At 33.8% G+C, this 14,004-nt stretch overlaps 1 protein-coding gene across 12 annotated transcripts in view; it reads right to left on the bottom strand.

Annotated features, from left to right (window-relative positions):
* The window catches only part of DOCK7 (dedicator of cytokinesis 7), a 208,158-nt gene that overhangs the window by 112,631 nt on the left and 81,523 nt on the right, over positions 1-14,004 (bottom strand). For 11 of the 12 annotated variants that reach the window (XR_004477925.2, XR_004477924.2, XR_007473713.1 and 8 more), the window contains exons 15-16: positions 6,963-7,080; positions 3,668-3,738 (exon numbers count right to left, since the gene is read on the bottom strand). Coding sequence is in view for 9 of the 12 variants with exons in the window: in XM_033408989.2 (XP_033264880.1) it covers positions 3,668-3,738; positions 6,963-7,080 (189 nt within the window). In the remaining 3 variants the exon portion in view is untranslated. Of the gene's footprint in view, positions 1-3,667; positions 3,739-4,961; positions 5,392-6,962; positions 7,081-14,004 lie in introns of those variants that run through there. The other variant, XM_033408990.2, reaches the window with a different exon arrangement.

The following is a 14,004-nucleotide window of genomic DNA, read 5'->3' as shown; positions in this document are numbered from 1 at the left end:
AAATATTTTTATTTCCAAGCTCTTAAGTAAAGTAACTAACCCCTACTTCCAGATGAGGGAGCTGCCACTGTTTCTGAAATTTCTCATCCCATTTTTATTAATGGGTTGAGTAATCCTACTATTTGAAAATTCATTAATAATCACCACCTTGATGCTGAAATCTTCATTAGATTGGAAACTGTATAAGAGAAGAGACTAGGGCAAGGCTTTCTATATTTATAAACCAATTTGGATACATATTACATAGAAAAAAAATAATGAGCTTTTATAAGTGTATATCTTATAACCATACCATAGAAAAACATTTTTCTGTTATAGGAGTACAGCTTCATAGTAAGACTAAATTGTATTATCCTTTTGTTAAAAAAAATAAGAAAGAAAGAAAGAAAAAAGGAATCTTTAGACAACTTGGTATCAAGATGGGCTCTCTATGCAATGTCTTATATCTATCATTCCATTGCTAAAGAAATAAATGTTACCTAAACATGGACAGTTGTGTATTGACTGACAGCTTTACAAAAAAAAAAAAAAAAAAAAAAAAAAAGACAAGGAAAAAAGAAAAGAAAAAAATCAGGGAATCCCCACAAATTGCAATGTGCCCCACCCTTTAGAAGGGCTCCCAGCTACTAAGGAATACAACAAATATCATATTTGATCAAACCAATGGCACTTGCATCTCAATATTCATTGAGAGTGGGCCCTAAGAGCATTTTTATAAGATAGCATGGCTGCTATTTATGATATAGACCTAAAAGGGATAGAACCTTAGCATCCCCATCTTCCATATTCAGTTAGTATCTCTCTGTTGTATTCAATGAAAATACAGCCAAACCATATAGTTCCAACTACCTTTAAAGTGAAGCCCATCCCACCAGTTAGGGATTTTTCTCTGATGCTAAATATGTCAAATATTCTTCCATCTCAAATAAGCCTCAAAAATGCTAACAGGTGTAGATCTGATCACAGAAAAATTAAGTGGCATAAGGCTTTTAATACCCGTAAGAAAGGTAGCTAATGCTAGCCATCTGAGAATTTGATGACTTTGGTGAATAAAAGATGCTATAGATCTTATTACTGATCTCACTAATCACCACTGAGTTACGAGAAAGTTGAATTTACTAGTAATGTTAGACTGTATCATTTTAATTCTACTAACGCTAAGAGCAACAAAATAAAGACCTAGCCACAAACTGAGATACTTTTAGAAAATACAACCTTCTTTATAAATATCTTTTCTGGCTTCTAGTGCTTTAGTTCATTTCTTTCCTGAAATCATATTATGTAAAGGCTCTTATGGAAAATTAAACATCTACGAGTTATTCATCAACAAGTATTTTTAATTACCCACCATTAGGCTAAGCACTGTGTTACTTTTGTGGTGGTTTTAAAGATGAACATAAGAAAAATAACCCTCAAAAATATATAATTCAGTAAAAATATAAGTAAGACACACATATATCAATAGCTATGCTATAAAGCAGGGGTTGGCAAACTATGGCCACAGGCCAAATCCAGTCCACTACTTCATTTGTAAAGCCTACAAACTAAAAATGATTTTTATATTTTTAAGTGCTTAAAAAAATTCAAAAGAATATTTCACTTGAGATATTAAATGAAATTCAAATTTCAGGGTCCATAAATAAAATTTTATTGGAAGACAGCCATGCCCATTTATTTGCAATTTACTGTACATGGCTACTTTTGCACTACAACAGCAAGGTTGAGTAGTTGCAAGAGACCAGATGGCACACAAGGCCTAAAAGATATACTATTTGGCCCTTTTTAGAAAAGTTTGCCGACCCCTAGTGTACAGCATATAAGGTTAAGTGCTTCAAGAACAGAGCTGAATTGATTACTTCAAGTTTTAGATCAGGGAACTGTCATTTAGGAAGAGATATATGATATGGGCCTTAAAGTATGAGTAGGAGTTCAATTAGAGGGAACCAGTATTACAACAGAAAAAAGATCCAAGAAAGGCCCAGAAACAGGACAGCACAAGATATGCTTGGTAATGAGGCAGAAATACAATCATCAAGATGTAAAAGATGATTGTATATTAGACAAAATAAGAAGGAAGGCAAGAATGTCTTACACTTTGAGTCAGAGCAACTGGAAAAATCGTAGTACGATTAATAAAAATAAAGAGTCAGACAGCGATTGGCTTAGGAAGAGTCGACAACAAATACATGGAAATTGAGAAGGCAGCAGGCACTCGAATGAATACGTCTAAAAGGCCACTAAAAATACACATCTGTATCTCAGAAAGAAGGTTATGAGAGAAAATAAACAGTGCGAACAATCCACATAAATGTAAAAGTAGTAGTATTTTCATTGAATGTAACTCTGGAAATACATATAAGATTATTTAGGGAGAGAATATTATAGAAAAAGAAGGATAAAGGCAAAACTTTCGTATTTTGTGTGGAAGGCCTATGTTTTAAAGAAAAAGAAAAATTAGAATAATTACTATTAAAAAAAAGTGTTCAAAGGGATAAAAGGAAACCAAGAGAGGGTCATAAAATAAATATGAGAAAGAAAAGTTTTAAGGAGGGTAAGGAAAAACCATGCTACACAACAGCACTGAAGAAAGACTTTTTTTTAAGTATAGAAAACAAATTTTGTGGCAATAAGAGATGGAGCCAATGAAACAGAAGACTGATGATGCAAGAAAAGGAATAACTGATGGAGTCACATTCTGAAGAGCCTGGATAAGATCGTTTTGAGAGCAGAGATGAAAAGATCCACACTGAGGAAGGTGTGCGCCATTACCACCTTTGAAACAGAGGAAAGGCAGATCTGCATGGAGACAATTTGAGGTGAAGAGCATAGAAGTTGATAGATCTCAAGTTAGATGGTCTCAATCAACTTCATAAAGTAGGAACACTAGAGTTAAAGCAAACAGAAAAGAAGTAGGAGCTAGAGAAAGGGGAAGAAAAGCTTACAATAGCTACTGCCAAATGGGAGAGAAGGTAAAAAAGTGACGACAAAAAAATTTACCAAAGAACAGAGGGGCCAAAAGAAGATAAAATGCGATAAAATAAATTACTGTAGCCCCATCATATGATAAAATAACATCAATTTGTGGCAGCCCTGATTGACACAATTTTGTGTTTTTTCTCCAATAGCATTCGATAATCAAAACAAAAGAAGGGGGAGAGGGAGGTGAAGGAGGGGGATGGGGAGGGAGGGCAGGAGGAAGAGGAGGAGGGGAAAGAAAGCAGAAGTTAAAGCTTATCCAGAGTTAACAATCAATTCCCAAAGAAGTAAAAGGGAAAGTCACTGAGTCGAAGATTTATTGGATGTTGCACCAATTTAACTGACTAATGAGTGCAAGCTTAGTAAAGAGTTAAGTAAAACTACAAAGTGTCAGGTGAAAATAACAGGGAAAGACCAAAGGACCAGAGGCCATAATGATAATCAGTAACAATATAATAAAAATGAAAGGATCAGAGAATTTGACAGAAAAGATGTTTTGTGCATAAAGTCTTATATTTGAGATGTCTACGGAGAGAATGTGCATCTACAGGTTGAAAATTATAACTTTGATGTCAGCTGTCTTGAATTTGCACATCCAGTGCAGCAAAGCATTTGGTAAACACACTAACGTGAGTGCTAACAATGCCACTGAGAAGTGAGAAACTTTGAAAGAAATATTTGAATTCAGTACCTGTTATGATATACTACGGCTGTATAGGCTTCCTTTGAAAATTCTGAACAGCTAGATTTACCAAAGATTACCTGTAACAAATAACAGCATGTTGAAACTTTGTTGTAATAAATGCTGGATGTTTCAAATCTATGTAAGAATTTGTCTGATTTAATAACTGAGAACAATGGGCAAAATAAGCCCAATGAAGAACAATGTGCCTATACGTTCAATTGCTTAACTGTAAATTTCTTTTCAACTATAGACCCATCTGACATTCAAACATTCAAAAAGTTTCTATCCATTATATTTATATCTATTGGGCAATAAGGTACATTTCTTTCCTTTTTCTTAAAGAAGGTAAAGAATTCATTTTAAAATCTAGATGTAGCACATCATTTGGAATTTACATAAGAAATATGATCCTAGAATGGTGGCATATATCTACTATATAAATTGGTAGATTCTCCACTAAAACAACAGTCATTCTGAACGTCAAATATAAATTATTTATAAATGATATTAAAATACTCTAATTTAGGTCAAGCTATGTACCCTTTAACTTCCAGTACTCCCTGCAAGCTACTCTACAATGGAAGAGGAGCTCCATTCTCATATTCTTATTTATGTGTTTGTTTTTTTTCAAATCCACCACATTAAAAAAAAATACACTACTACTACAATACTTTGGAGAAGGTTTAGAGGTAAAATAATTCAGTCTTGTATATCTGCCTCTCGAATTCTACCAAGCAATACTATGGTTAATTAGGGCAGCAGATTACATAAATGGCTTAATGATGTCAAGGTCATAGCTATGATTACTATGTGACAGGCTTACAATGTTATCTAGTCATAGATTAAACTTCTAAGTCTGGCCAGTCATCTCTACACATGCATGAATAGGTATGTGGACATGTCATCACACTTCTATCACACAACTGGTAAAACAACTCAAAGTTTACTCCTTATACAAAGGGGTTAAGTTGCACCATCCTTAAATAAAAAGAACATAACAGATATCTGTGTTTCTTTTTGCAACATTTCAAGCAGGTCCTTTTATTTTAAGGGTATGCAAAAGTGTAATAATTATGACTCTCCTGTATATGTTAATTTCATCAATTTCTAAGACTACCTTACTATGTTTTTATAAAAATGCTGTTCCAGTGCCAAAATTATGAAGTTTATGATTTTATCATATCAACATTGTATGATCAAAAAATTATCTTAAGATTCATTTGGACAGTCTTCATTTTTAAAAAAATAAGCAAATATAATGTGTCTGTGTTTATACATTATTTCAAACCAGCCACTCACATAAACATAAAAGCATTATATTTTCATATCACTAATAATACACAAGAGAAAGGAATGCAGTACCTTTTTTTCCCTCTGAGAAGCTATTGTTTTTCAAAAAGTAACTTATTTTCATAACATGCAATGATATAAAGTGAAAAGTGTTCCTTTGACCATTTAACATGTATTTTTAATCATTCATCAACATAGACTGAGCATCAATTATGCCAAGCACTATGATAGGCAAGATACAGATATGAGTAAGACATGGTCCTTGCCCTCAAGGAGCTCACAGTCTAGTGGTTGAGATAAAGAAACAAGCATATAACCATAAAATGAAACAGCCCATAAAAAAAGTGAGAAGACACTAAGGCAGCACCAAATGAAGGAGTGGTATAACTGCTGATATGGCTGGACGCAGCTGGGGCTCTGTAGAGGAGGCTATATGTATGCTAAGACAAGGAAGAGTTTGTTAGGCAAAAAATAAAAACAAATTATTTTACATATACTACATTTGTCATAAGCTCAAATTCATATGGCCATTCACATATAGGATAACAGAGCCATCTATTTTCACAATCCAGCATCTTTTCATTGACTATGATTAGTGCATTCATTCCTTCGGCAAAAATGAAGAGCTAGTAAAAAGCATGAAATGCTCATTCCAAACCTCAAAAATAAATTCTACATTTATTGAACAAATATTTATTCAGCATGTATTACATGCAAGGATCTGGAACAGCTGCCATAGAAGAATACAAAGATGAATAATTTGTGCTTGCTGCTATCAAGATCTATAAATGTTGATGAAATTGAGGCTACAGTGGAAAGGAAAATATATAGTTTTCTTAGTAAGTATTGTAGAAAATCAAAAGAACTTGATTCAAATGACTGCCATAGAAGGCTAAAATAAAACTCTGTAAACAGTGCACCTGTTCTTAGCGCATTTTCATTCCACTAGGGTTCTTTCAGAGGTTGAACATCTACAGTGATAGATGTGCTCCTACTCCATAAATTGAAAATCTACTTTCATGGAACCTGAATTTACTAGTGTCCCACAAATCCTAAATGACAATGTGGGCAGTCAAGAACCTCCCCAATCTAGCCTCAATCTACTATTCCTGACTTATCTTGCATTGCTCTGGCTCACTGGCAACTCACCACTCTACCTCTGTTGAAGGACATTCTCCAACTTGAATTGCTCTCCTTTCCCCACAGTCTAGACAGATCCACTGCTATGAACATTTTAACCACCTTGGAGGCATTCTCTCCTTCCTCTGAACACCTATACCTTTGAAACCCTATACTACCAATCTTCTAATAATTAGCACATACCTTGGTTATCAATATTGGCTGCAAAATGTAATCCCTTGGGGAGATTTAAAAATACTGATATCTGCCTGGTATCCCACCCCAGAGATTATAATGTAATTGGAATGGGATTGTCTGGGCATTGGTATTTTTAAAAGCTCCCCAAGTGAGTGTAAAATGCAGCCAAAGTTAAGAACTACTGCCAGAGTTTCTCAACAAAGATGGTAAGAACCATGCAAATTAGAATCACCTGGGGGGCATTTTCAAATTATACCACAACCCCATAATACTACCCACCACTTTCCACCTCCCTTACCTGGCCTTTCATTCTAAAGGCGGGGAATCAGGATCACAGATGGAAGAGTAGAGAAGAGGTATCTGCTCTGTTAAGAGTACCCTAGGTGATTCTGATCTGGCCCTCTTCTGAAGTTCATTATTTTAAAATTTTATGTATTCTGAATATCCTCTAGATTATGTCTTATTCATCTTTGTATCTCTGGGAGTGCCTAGCATATACCAAGTCCTCAATAAATAAGACTTCAAATAAACTCACTACTACCTGTACAGGAAGTAATGAAGTCAGAAATTTTGTTTGCAAGATCACATTCATTTCCAGTTCAGAGCTGCCAACCAAGTGATTACCTTCCCTGCCCCCAAAAAGGTCTATTTGAACCATATATGAAGAATAGGAAATGTAAAGAACATTTCTTACCGGCATGGCATTGCTAGGATCCTCCCCATACAGAAACTGGACTTTAACTGTTATATTTCTGGCAGAACCTTGACGGTTGGCAAAATTGAGACTCTGAGGGTATATGTAGAGAAGGTTTCTGTGAAGGCAATAGTATACATGATAGTGAATACATATCTAAAAACACTATGTATCACTACTACATACCACAAAAGAAACAGATGAACAAATATTGAATTATTAGCATTTGCTAGACACTATGCTATTTTCACATACAATGTTTGATTTGATCCTTAGAGCAGTCATTCAAACAGACAGCAATCAAATATACCCCCCTTTTGCAGATGAACTGAGGCCCAGAAAAGTTAAGAGATTTTCACATACAATCAAATAAGTGGCAAAGCCGAAATGAGAATACAGTTCAGTCAGACTTAAAAATGCATGTTCTTTCCTCTAGAAGAGGCTACTGGGAAATAAACAAGTATGAACAGAAACATTATTAAGAAGTTAAAAGACAGTTCTAATATTATCTTAGTTTCTCCAAGCAGATATAAATAGGATGACATTTAGAAATCAGGCTTTTTGTATAAATGTGATCAAGGTTTTAAGAGGTATAATATTCTACATTATTATTCAAAAACACATATGATAATACGGTACGTATAACAGTATTAGGTAGTTACTATGAGAAAATCACATACTACTCTACAATTATTCGACTTCATGTCCAGTTGCATCTTACACAGCTTTAATAGTCCCTGCTGCCAACACAGAGATGAGAAATAATTCAAGGAAAGGCACCAAAAGAGAGGGCTTAAAAAAAAAAAAAAGAAAAAAAGATTGAGAGTTACTTTACCTGAAAACTAGTGTTTGCTCAGAGCTGATGAACAAGACTTCAAGCATAATAAAACCCTCCTCATCAACTGCTAGGACAATGAAAATAGGTCTAAATTTTCTAGAAGGTGGTAGAGCAATATAGGAATTTTAAATGAACATACCCTTTGACCCAACAAACCCACCTCTAGTCTAAGGAGAGAACTGCACATATGTACAAATGAGTGTGTTCTAAGAAATGCATGACATTTTTTATATTAGGAAATAATTATAAAGAAACATGTTCATCAGTACTGGACTAATTAATTAAATTAAGATATATTAAAAGAAGAATACATTTCAGAGTCCCAAAAAATGACAATATGCAGCAGTATTTATTAATGCAGAAAGAGATACCCAGCATGTTGGATGAAAAAAAGGTTGCAGGGCAGGATGTATAGTGGCATTAACCTACTTACAGAAAACTGTGAAGAAATAATGGCTGAAAACTTCTCTAATCTGAGGAAGGAAACAGACATCCAGATCCAGGAAATTCAGAGAGTTCCAAATAAGATGAACTCAAAGAGACCCACACCAAGGCACATTATTATTAAAATGTCAAAAGTTAAAAACAAGAAGATAAAAAGAGGTAAAATATATCACACATCTAATGGCACGGAAATACCTATAAACAAGACCATTTTCAAAACAATGCTGTGTTGTGAGAGAAGTATGCAGAAGCTATGGGAGGAACAGACAGGTACTCAGTTGATCATGGAGAAGTCTTTTCATCTACTCCCTTTGCAATACATTTGTTGAAGAATTATTGATATTTTTGTGTAGATTTTTCCAGAGGCTGGATTTTACTAACTGCACACTGTAGTGACATTTAACATGTTCCTCTGCGTTTTCTATGAATTGAGAGTTGAATCTAGAACCTTGGTCAAACTTTGGTGGCAAGATCACTTCATAAATGGTACTGTGTCCTTCTATCAGGAGGAAAATGTTTGGTTGTTGTTTCATTTTTTGTGCAATTAGTAGACAATGATGACCAATGCCTAAATCCATTAACTCATTAAGGATTGCCAGAAGGTGATATTCTATCATTGCTTCTTTATTTAACAGCTGGAATATCTCTATGAAGAGCACTTTTCCTTATCTACTATTTGCTTTGCCAGTGAGCCATTATATGAGAGGCAAGAATAAATGCTTGATTCTTTTCCATTAGCTGCCAGTTTTCAAAATAATCAGTTGGTACATTACATTCCTCTAAAAGGGATCAATTGTGTCTTTTTTTTACAGCATCACTTATAAACTCATGGACCAAACATATTAACGGGTTTCAATATTTTGCAGTTATTATCTTTATTGGTGTTCAAATTGTACCATCTTTGACAGGTGAAAAGGTCGATTCAAACTGGCTCATGATTCCTTTTGATTCAGTCATAATAGTCTTTGACGGCTTCTTACTATCTGTTACGAGAAGACCTTCCAGGCTCTTCTTGTACACTTTCTTCCCAAACCTGGAATCAGCCATTTCTCCAAGGAGTTGGGGTTTCTGAATGGGTAATGTTTTTCCAGGCCACTCATTGTGGGTTATTCATTGTTTCTAGGCCTTTTAAAGTTGAAAGAGTTAGGGGAAAATGCTTTTAACATGAAATATATCCTGAGTTCATAGTGATAATCCAAATTCAAATTCAAGAATACAAGGTTTTTATTCATTCTTTTCTATCTTGCACCTATATATCATTTTTCCTGTGCTGAGAACCATTCTCAAGGACATCAACTATGAGAGAACTAAAATATCACTTAATTACTCTCATTGTGTATTATTCCAACAAAGGAGTCTTAAGGAATTTGAAGATTATGTGGTCATCCAGAAGAGGATGAGCCTACAAAGACTGATAAGGCACCCACAAAGAAACAGAAGGAAAACCATGGAAGTACAGTGGCAAGGAAGCCCAAGGAAGAAATTACAAGCAGAATTATGAGTTAAGTGTCAAATGCTATTCACAGACCAAATAAGGTAAGAAATGGAAAATGTCAACTGAATTTAGCAACTTCAAAGTCACTGGAAATCTCAGGCTGAAAACAGACAAAAGTAGATTTAAAGAGTAAGTAGGAGGTAAGAAAATGAAATAAGTGAAATTCTGAAGAGTGTAGCTGAGAATGGGAGAAAGATAATGCAATAGTTGGAGACAGAACATAGGGATTTGGGAAGCTTTTTAAGATTGGAAAGGTTTAAGTTTGATTAAATCCTAATGAAAAGAATTTAGTTGAGACAGAGTTTGCATACACTAGAACAAGAATGTAATGATTCCTGAAATGGTGGGAGAGAACAGGATCCAAAGCACATGATAACAGATCGGCCTTTATTATGTTTATAATGCCTCATTGTGACATTTATTGAGTATGCAGTATACTAGATACTGAGAATATAGAGATAAAAGACAAAGTTCTTGACTTCATAGAACTCACAGTCTGGAGGGAGAAAAAGACAGGCATACTTGCAGTATGATAAATGCTATGAACATAGAATGTCACTGGGGCCCACAAGAGGACTTGAAACTAAAGAATCTGCCCATAAATTTCAGTGAGAAATTTTCAAGTACGATAGACATGCAAAACACACAGAAAAGCAAAACACATCATGCCTTCCCCCACCCCTCAATTTCTGCATTTGGATTACTACTGTTTTAGCTTTGTGGATATGGACATAACCGGCCCCTTCCCATCTTTCGAGTCTTAGAAAGCCTCACTTTACCTCCCCACATAACATCACTTTGTTATCCCATTCACAAATCTTAATCTGCTTAAGATAATCCTAAATTATCTTGTTTGTTTGTACATTATTTCTTGTTTATGCATCTCAAATAAAGCCCAAATTCCATGAGGGCAAGGACCTTACGAATCTAGTTAACTGCTATATTTCCAGTGCCTAGAATAGTTCCTCATATGAATAAATGATTGATTGAATGAATGAATGAATAGTACAGAACTCACATAATATTTTAGTTACTTAACTCTTCTGGACTTTGAATTTTCATATGAAATGCGAATTAACTGAACATTAAGCTATGCTTGATTTCTAATATAAGCAATACAATTTTAAATTCAACTTGTCTATGAAGGTGAAAGGCATGCATTTAGCCTAGACTCTTTTTCATTTAACTGCTAACTCCACTAATAAATTTCCACATAAACCTAGTAAGTCTTTACCGTGCATTTATAATACTCCTTCAGAGGAATTTTAAATCAGCAGAGAGAAGGTAGATCAATGAAAAGTGTTGAGTTGCTGAGATAAGCTGACTGACCCTTTTTAAGGCTGAATTCATATTTCACCACTTCCTCAAAATAAATTCCAGATTAAATCAAAGTTTTAAATAATAAAAATAAAACCATAAAAGTACTAGAAAACCTTTAAAGATACCATATTTTATAGGTGACGAAGGCATTTCTGAGCATGAGCCACAAAAAATCATAAAAGACAAATTTTAAAGCCTCTACAGAGCAGGGGATACATAAACACAAGTGGAAGACAAAGGACAAATTGGAAGAACACTGTTTGCTACACACATGACAAAGAGTTAGTATCCATCACATGTGAATAATTCCTAAAATTATTCAGAAAGAGACAAACAAAAAAGGGGTGGGGAGTTTGATGGGGGGGAGGGAGACTCAGATAATTCTCAGGTAATTCACAAAGAGAGCAAGACAGACAGCAAAATAAACTAGATATATGTGCCTACTAGGTTTATCAATATTTTTTGTCTTTGTCAATTTAAAGCACTGGTAAAAATTCATGGGAAAAGAGGAACTCTCATATACTCTTGGTAGGGATATAAATTGGCACAATTCTTTTAAAGGATAATCTGACAAGAGAAATCTACTTTGAAAGTTAACATCTATGAACTTATCATATGAAAATATTTATACACAAACATAAACACCTTTTCTATGCATATTGTTTGTAATCAGAAAATTGCAAGCAACTGAAATGATCATTGACAAGCAGATGATTAAATTAAGGTGCATCCATATAATAAAAGATTGTGCAGCCATTTAAAAGGATATGGTATAGGCACTCATATGAAAATAAATTTTAAAATGTTATGGTCTTGAATCAATTTATATATATAACACAAGCTATATATAACACACTCCCATTTGTGTTAAAAAAAAAATTACATTTAGGTAGTCATCCAAGGGAACTGGTATGATAGACCCCAAAATGTTAATAGGGAAGAGTCAGGATTTTTATTTTTTATAGGTTTTTCAAATATCTGAGTTTCCACGATAAATACTTTCAACATAACAAATTAACATTTATTAATAGTGAACATGAGAAAAAAGCTAAGATAAACAAAATGATTCCTTCGAAAGTCACTCATCTTCTGGACCTCTGCTGTCCAATAATATGGTCTAGTGAGACTATAGAGTACTTGATGTGTACCTGTTCTAACTGAGATATCCTGAAAGTATAAAATACATACTAGATTTGGATTAAACAAAACATACTATTAAAATTAATTTCACTTGTTTCTTTGCAGTTTTTTACACATATAGTTCACACTATATTTCCATTGGACAGTGCTGCTCTGGACAAAGAGAGGAAAAGGGAGCTAACATATTGATATTACTCCGGCATTATTCTTTAGTTACTATAAATATTTCTATTTATAAATATGCTTTTCTCAGTTACTTTTAGAATCTTTCTACCGAATATATTAATTCAAAAACAAATGACCACAGTTTAAAAGGAAGAAATTACTAGTGATACTATATTCAACAGACCCCAAATGCCTTGTGTTTTATTTGGAACTCAAATCTCCATAAGATTGCACAACCTGGGGGAGGATAAGGGACTTTGCTTTGCTTGGAATTTAAACAAAGCTCCCAAATGTCCTAAAATTCTATGCAGCTAAGAAATTTTGTATATTAGTTCTTTGAAACTAGGAATTCTTAAATTAGGTCTTAATTTTGCTTAGTTTCTTATTTTCTTTGGCATAAAAATTTTAAGTTTTTATAACATTACTGGTTACATTTTATCAGAGTTCTATTTAAACAGGCACAAGTTCAAGCAAAGATTAGATTCTGCCTTTAACAATGTGTACTCAGACAGGGGGCATTAAAAGGTAGATGTAAAAATCATTTATAAAATTACTACTTTCATTACATTTCCCATGTTGACACTCTTCCACAGCTTATAATTAGGCAAATTATTTATTTTAATTATATTAAATAACATGTCAAACTATGGTAAGAAAAAAAATTATCCAGATATTTCTACCCAAAGACAATATATACTATAAACCAAGAATATGCAACCACTGCCTCTAATCTATCTTTTTGTGTTACATGTGAGGAAATATATAAATTGTGCAAAAAGTGTCAATACTCCAGCAGAGTAACCAAATAGAAGGAAATTCCTTCACACAGCCTTTCTTTGGTATTAGTGTCCAGTTACTTTCATGCACTGGAAGGGACTACTTTTCAAATTCCTTTCTCTGAAAAGAACCTCCTATATCAAAAAGGTGTATCTATTATATGCAAATTTTGTGTTTGAAAAACTCCCATGTTAAGACTTTATCATTATCTTACTCATTCAATAAAAATGTATGGTTTCTCCAGCATGTTAGGCATTGTACTAAAGTGCTATACAGGATATAAATTTAAAACAGATATAGATCTTACCAATGAACAGCTTATAGTACAATAGAGACAAGAAGCTGGCCCATCTCCATTCCCCCTCAACTAGAAAATGGATGAAATATCAGGGTCAATAGTTTTAAGCCAGAAAAGCCAGACAGTTTAGTTAGGAGAAGTTTCGAAATATGCCCTTCAGGACCAATGATCACAACACTAACATATCTCTTTTAAAAAGAGGGAGGAAATTCAAATTTCTTCATTAGTTCAACATACACTTCTATAATTCCATAACATGTACCAGTGGTAAAGGTAAGATGAAAATGAAGAATAAGGAAAAATATTTTGTTTTTCTTCTTCATTAGTGGAAGTATTAGTATATTTTTATCTACTTGCATTCTATATTTCTCTTACAAACAGAAATATTTATGTGGTTCTGTATTGGACACTTAGAAAAAGTATACACAGGCTAAACAAAAGACATAATTCCTTGTACTTATCAAGGTCCAAGAGACCAAAACTCAGAAAACCCAGACTCTAGCAAAACTTCCCAATTTATGTCATCTTCACATAAGACTAGATAATATTTACCAATAAAATATTA

Source organism: Orcinus orca, chromosome 1, assembly GCF_937001465.1.
Source record: "Orcinus orca chromosome 1, mOrcOrc1.1, whole genome shotgun sequence".
NCBI lineage: Eukaryota > Metazoa > Chordata > Mammalia > Artiodactyla > Delphinidae > Orcinus > Orcinus orca.
The sequence above is the reverse complement of the archived record's forward strand: the minus strand, read 5'-3'. Positions and strand labels throughout refer to the sequence as shown.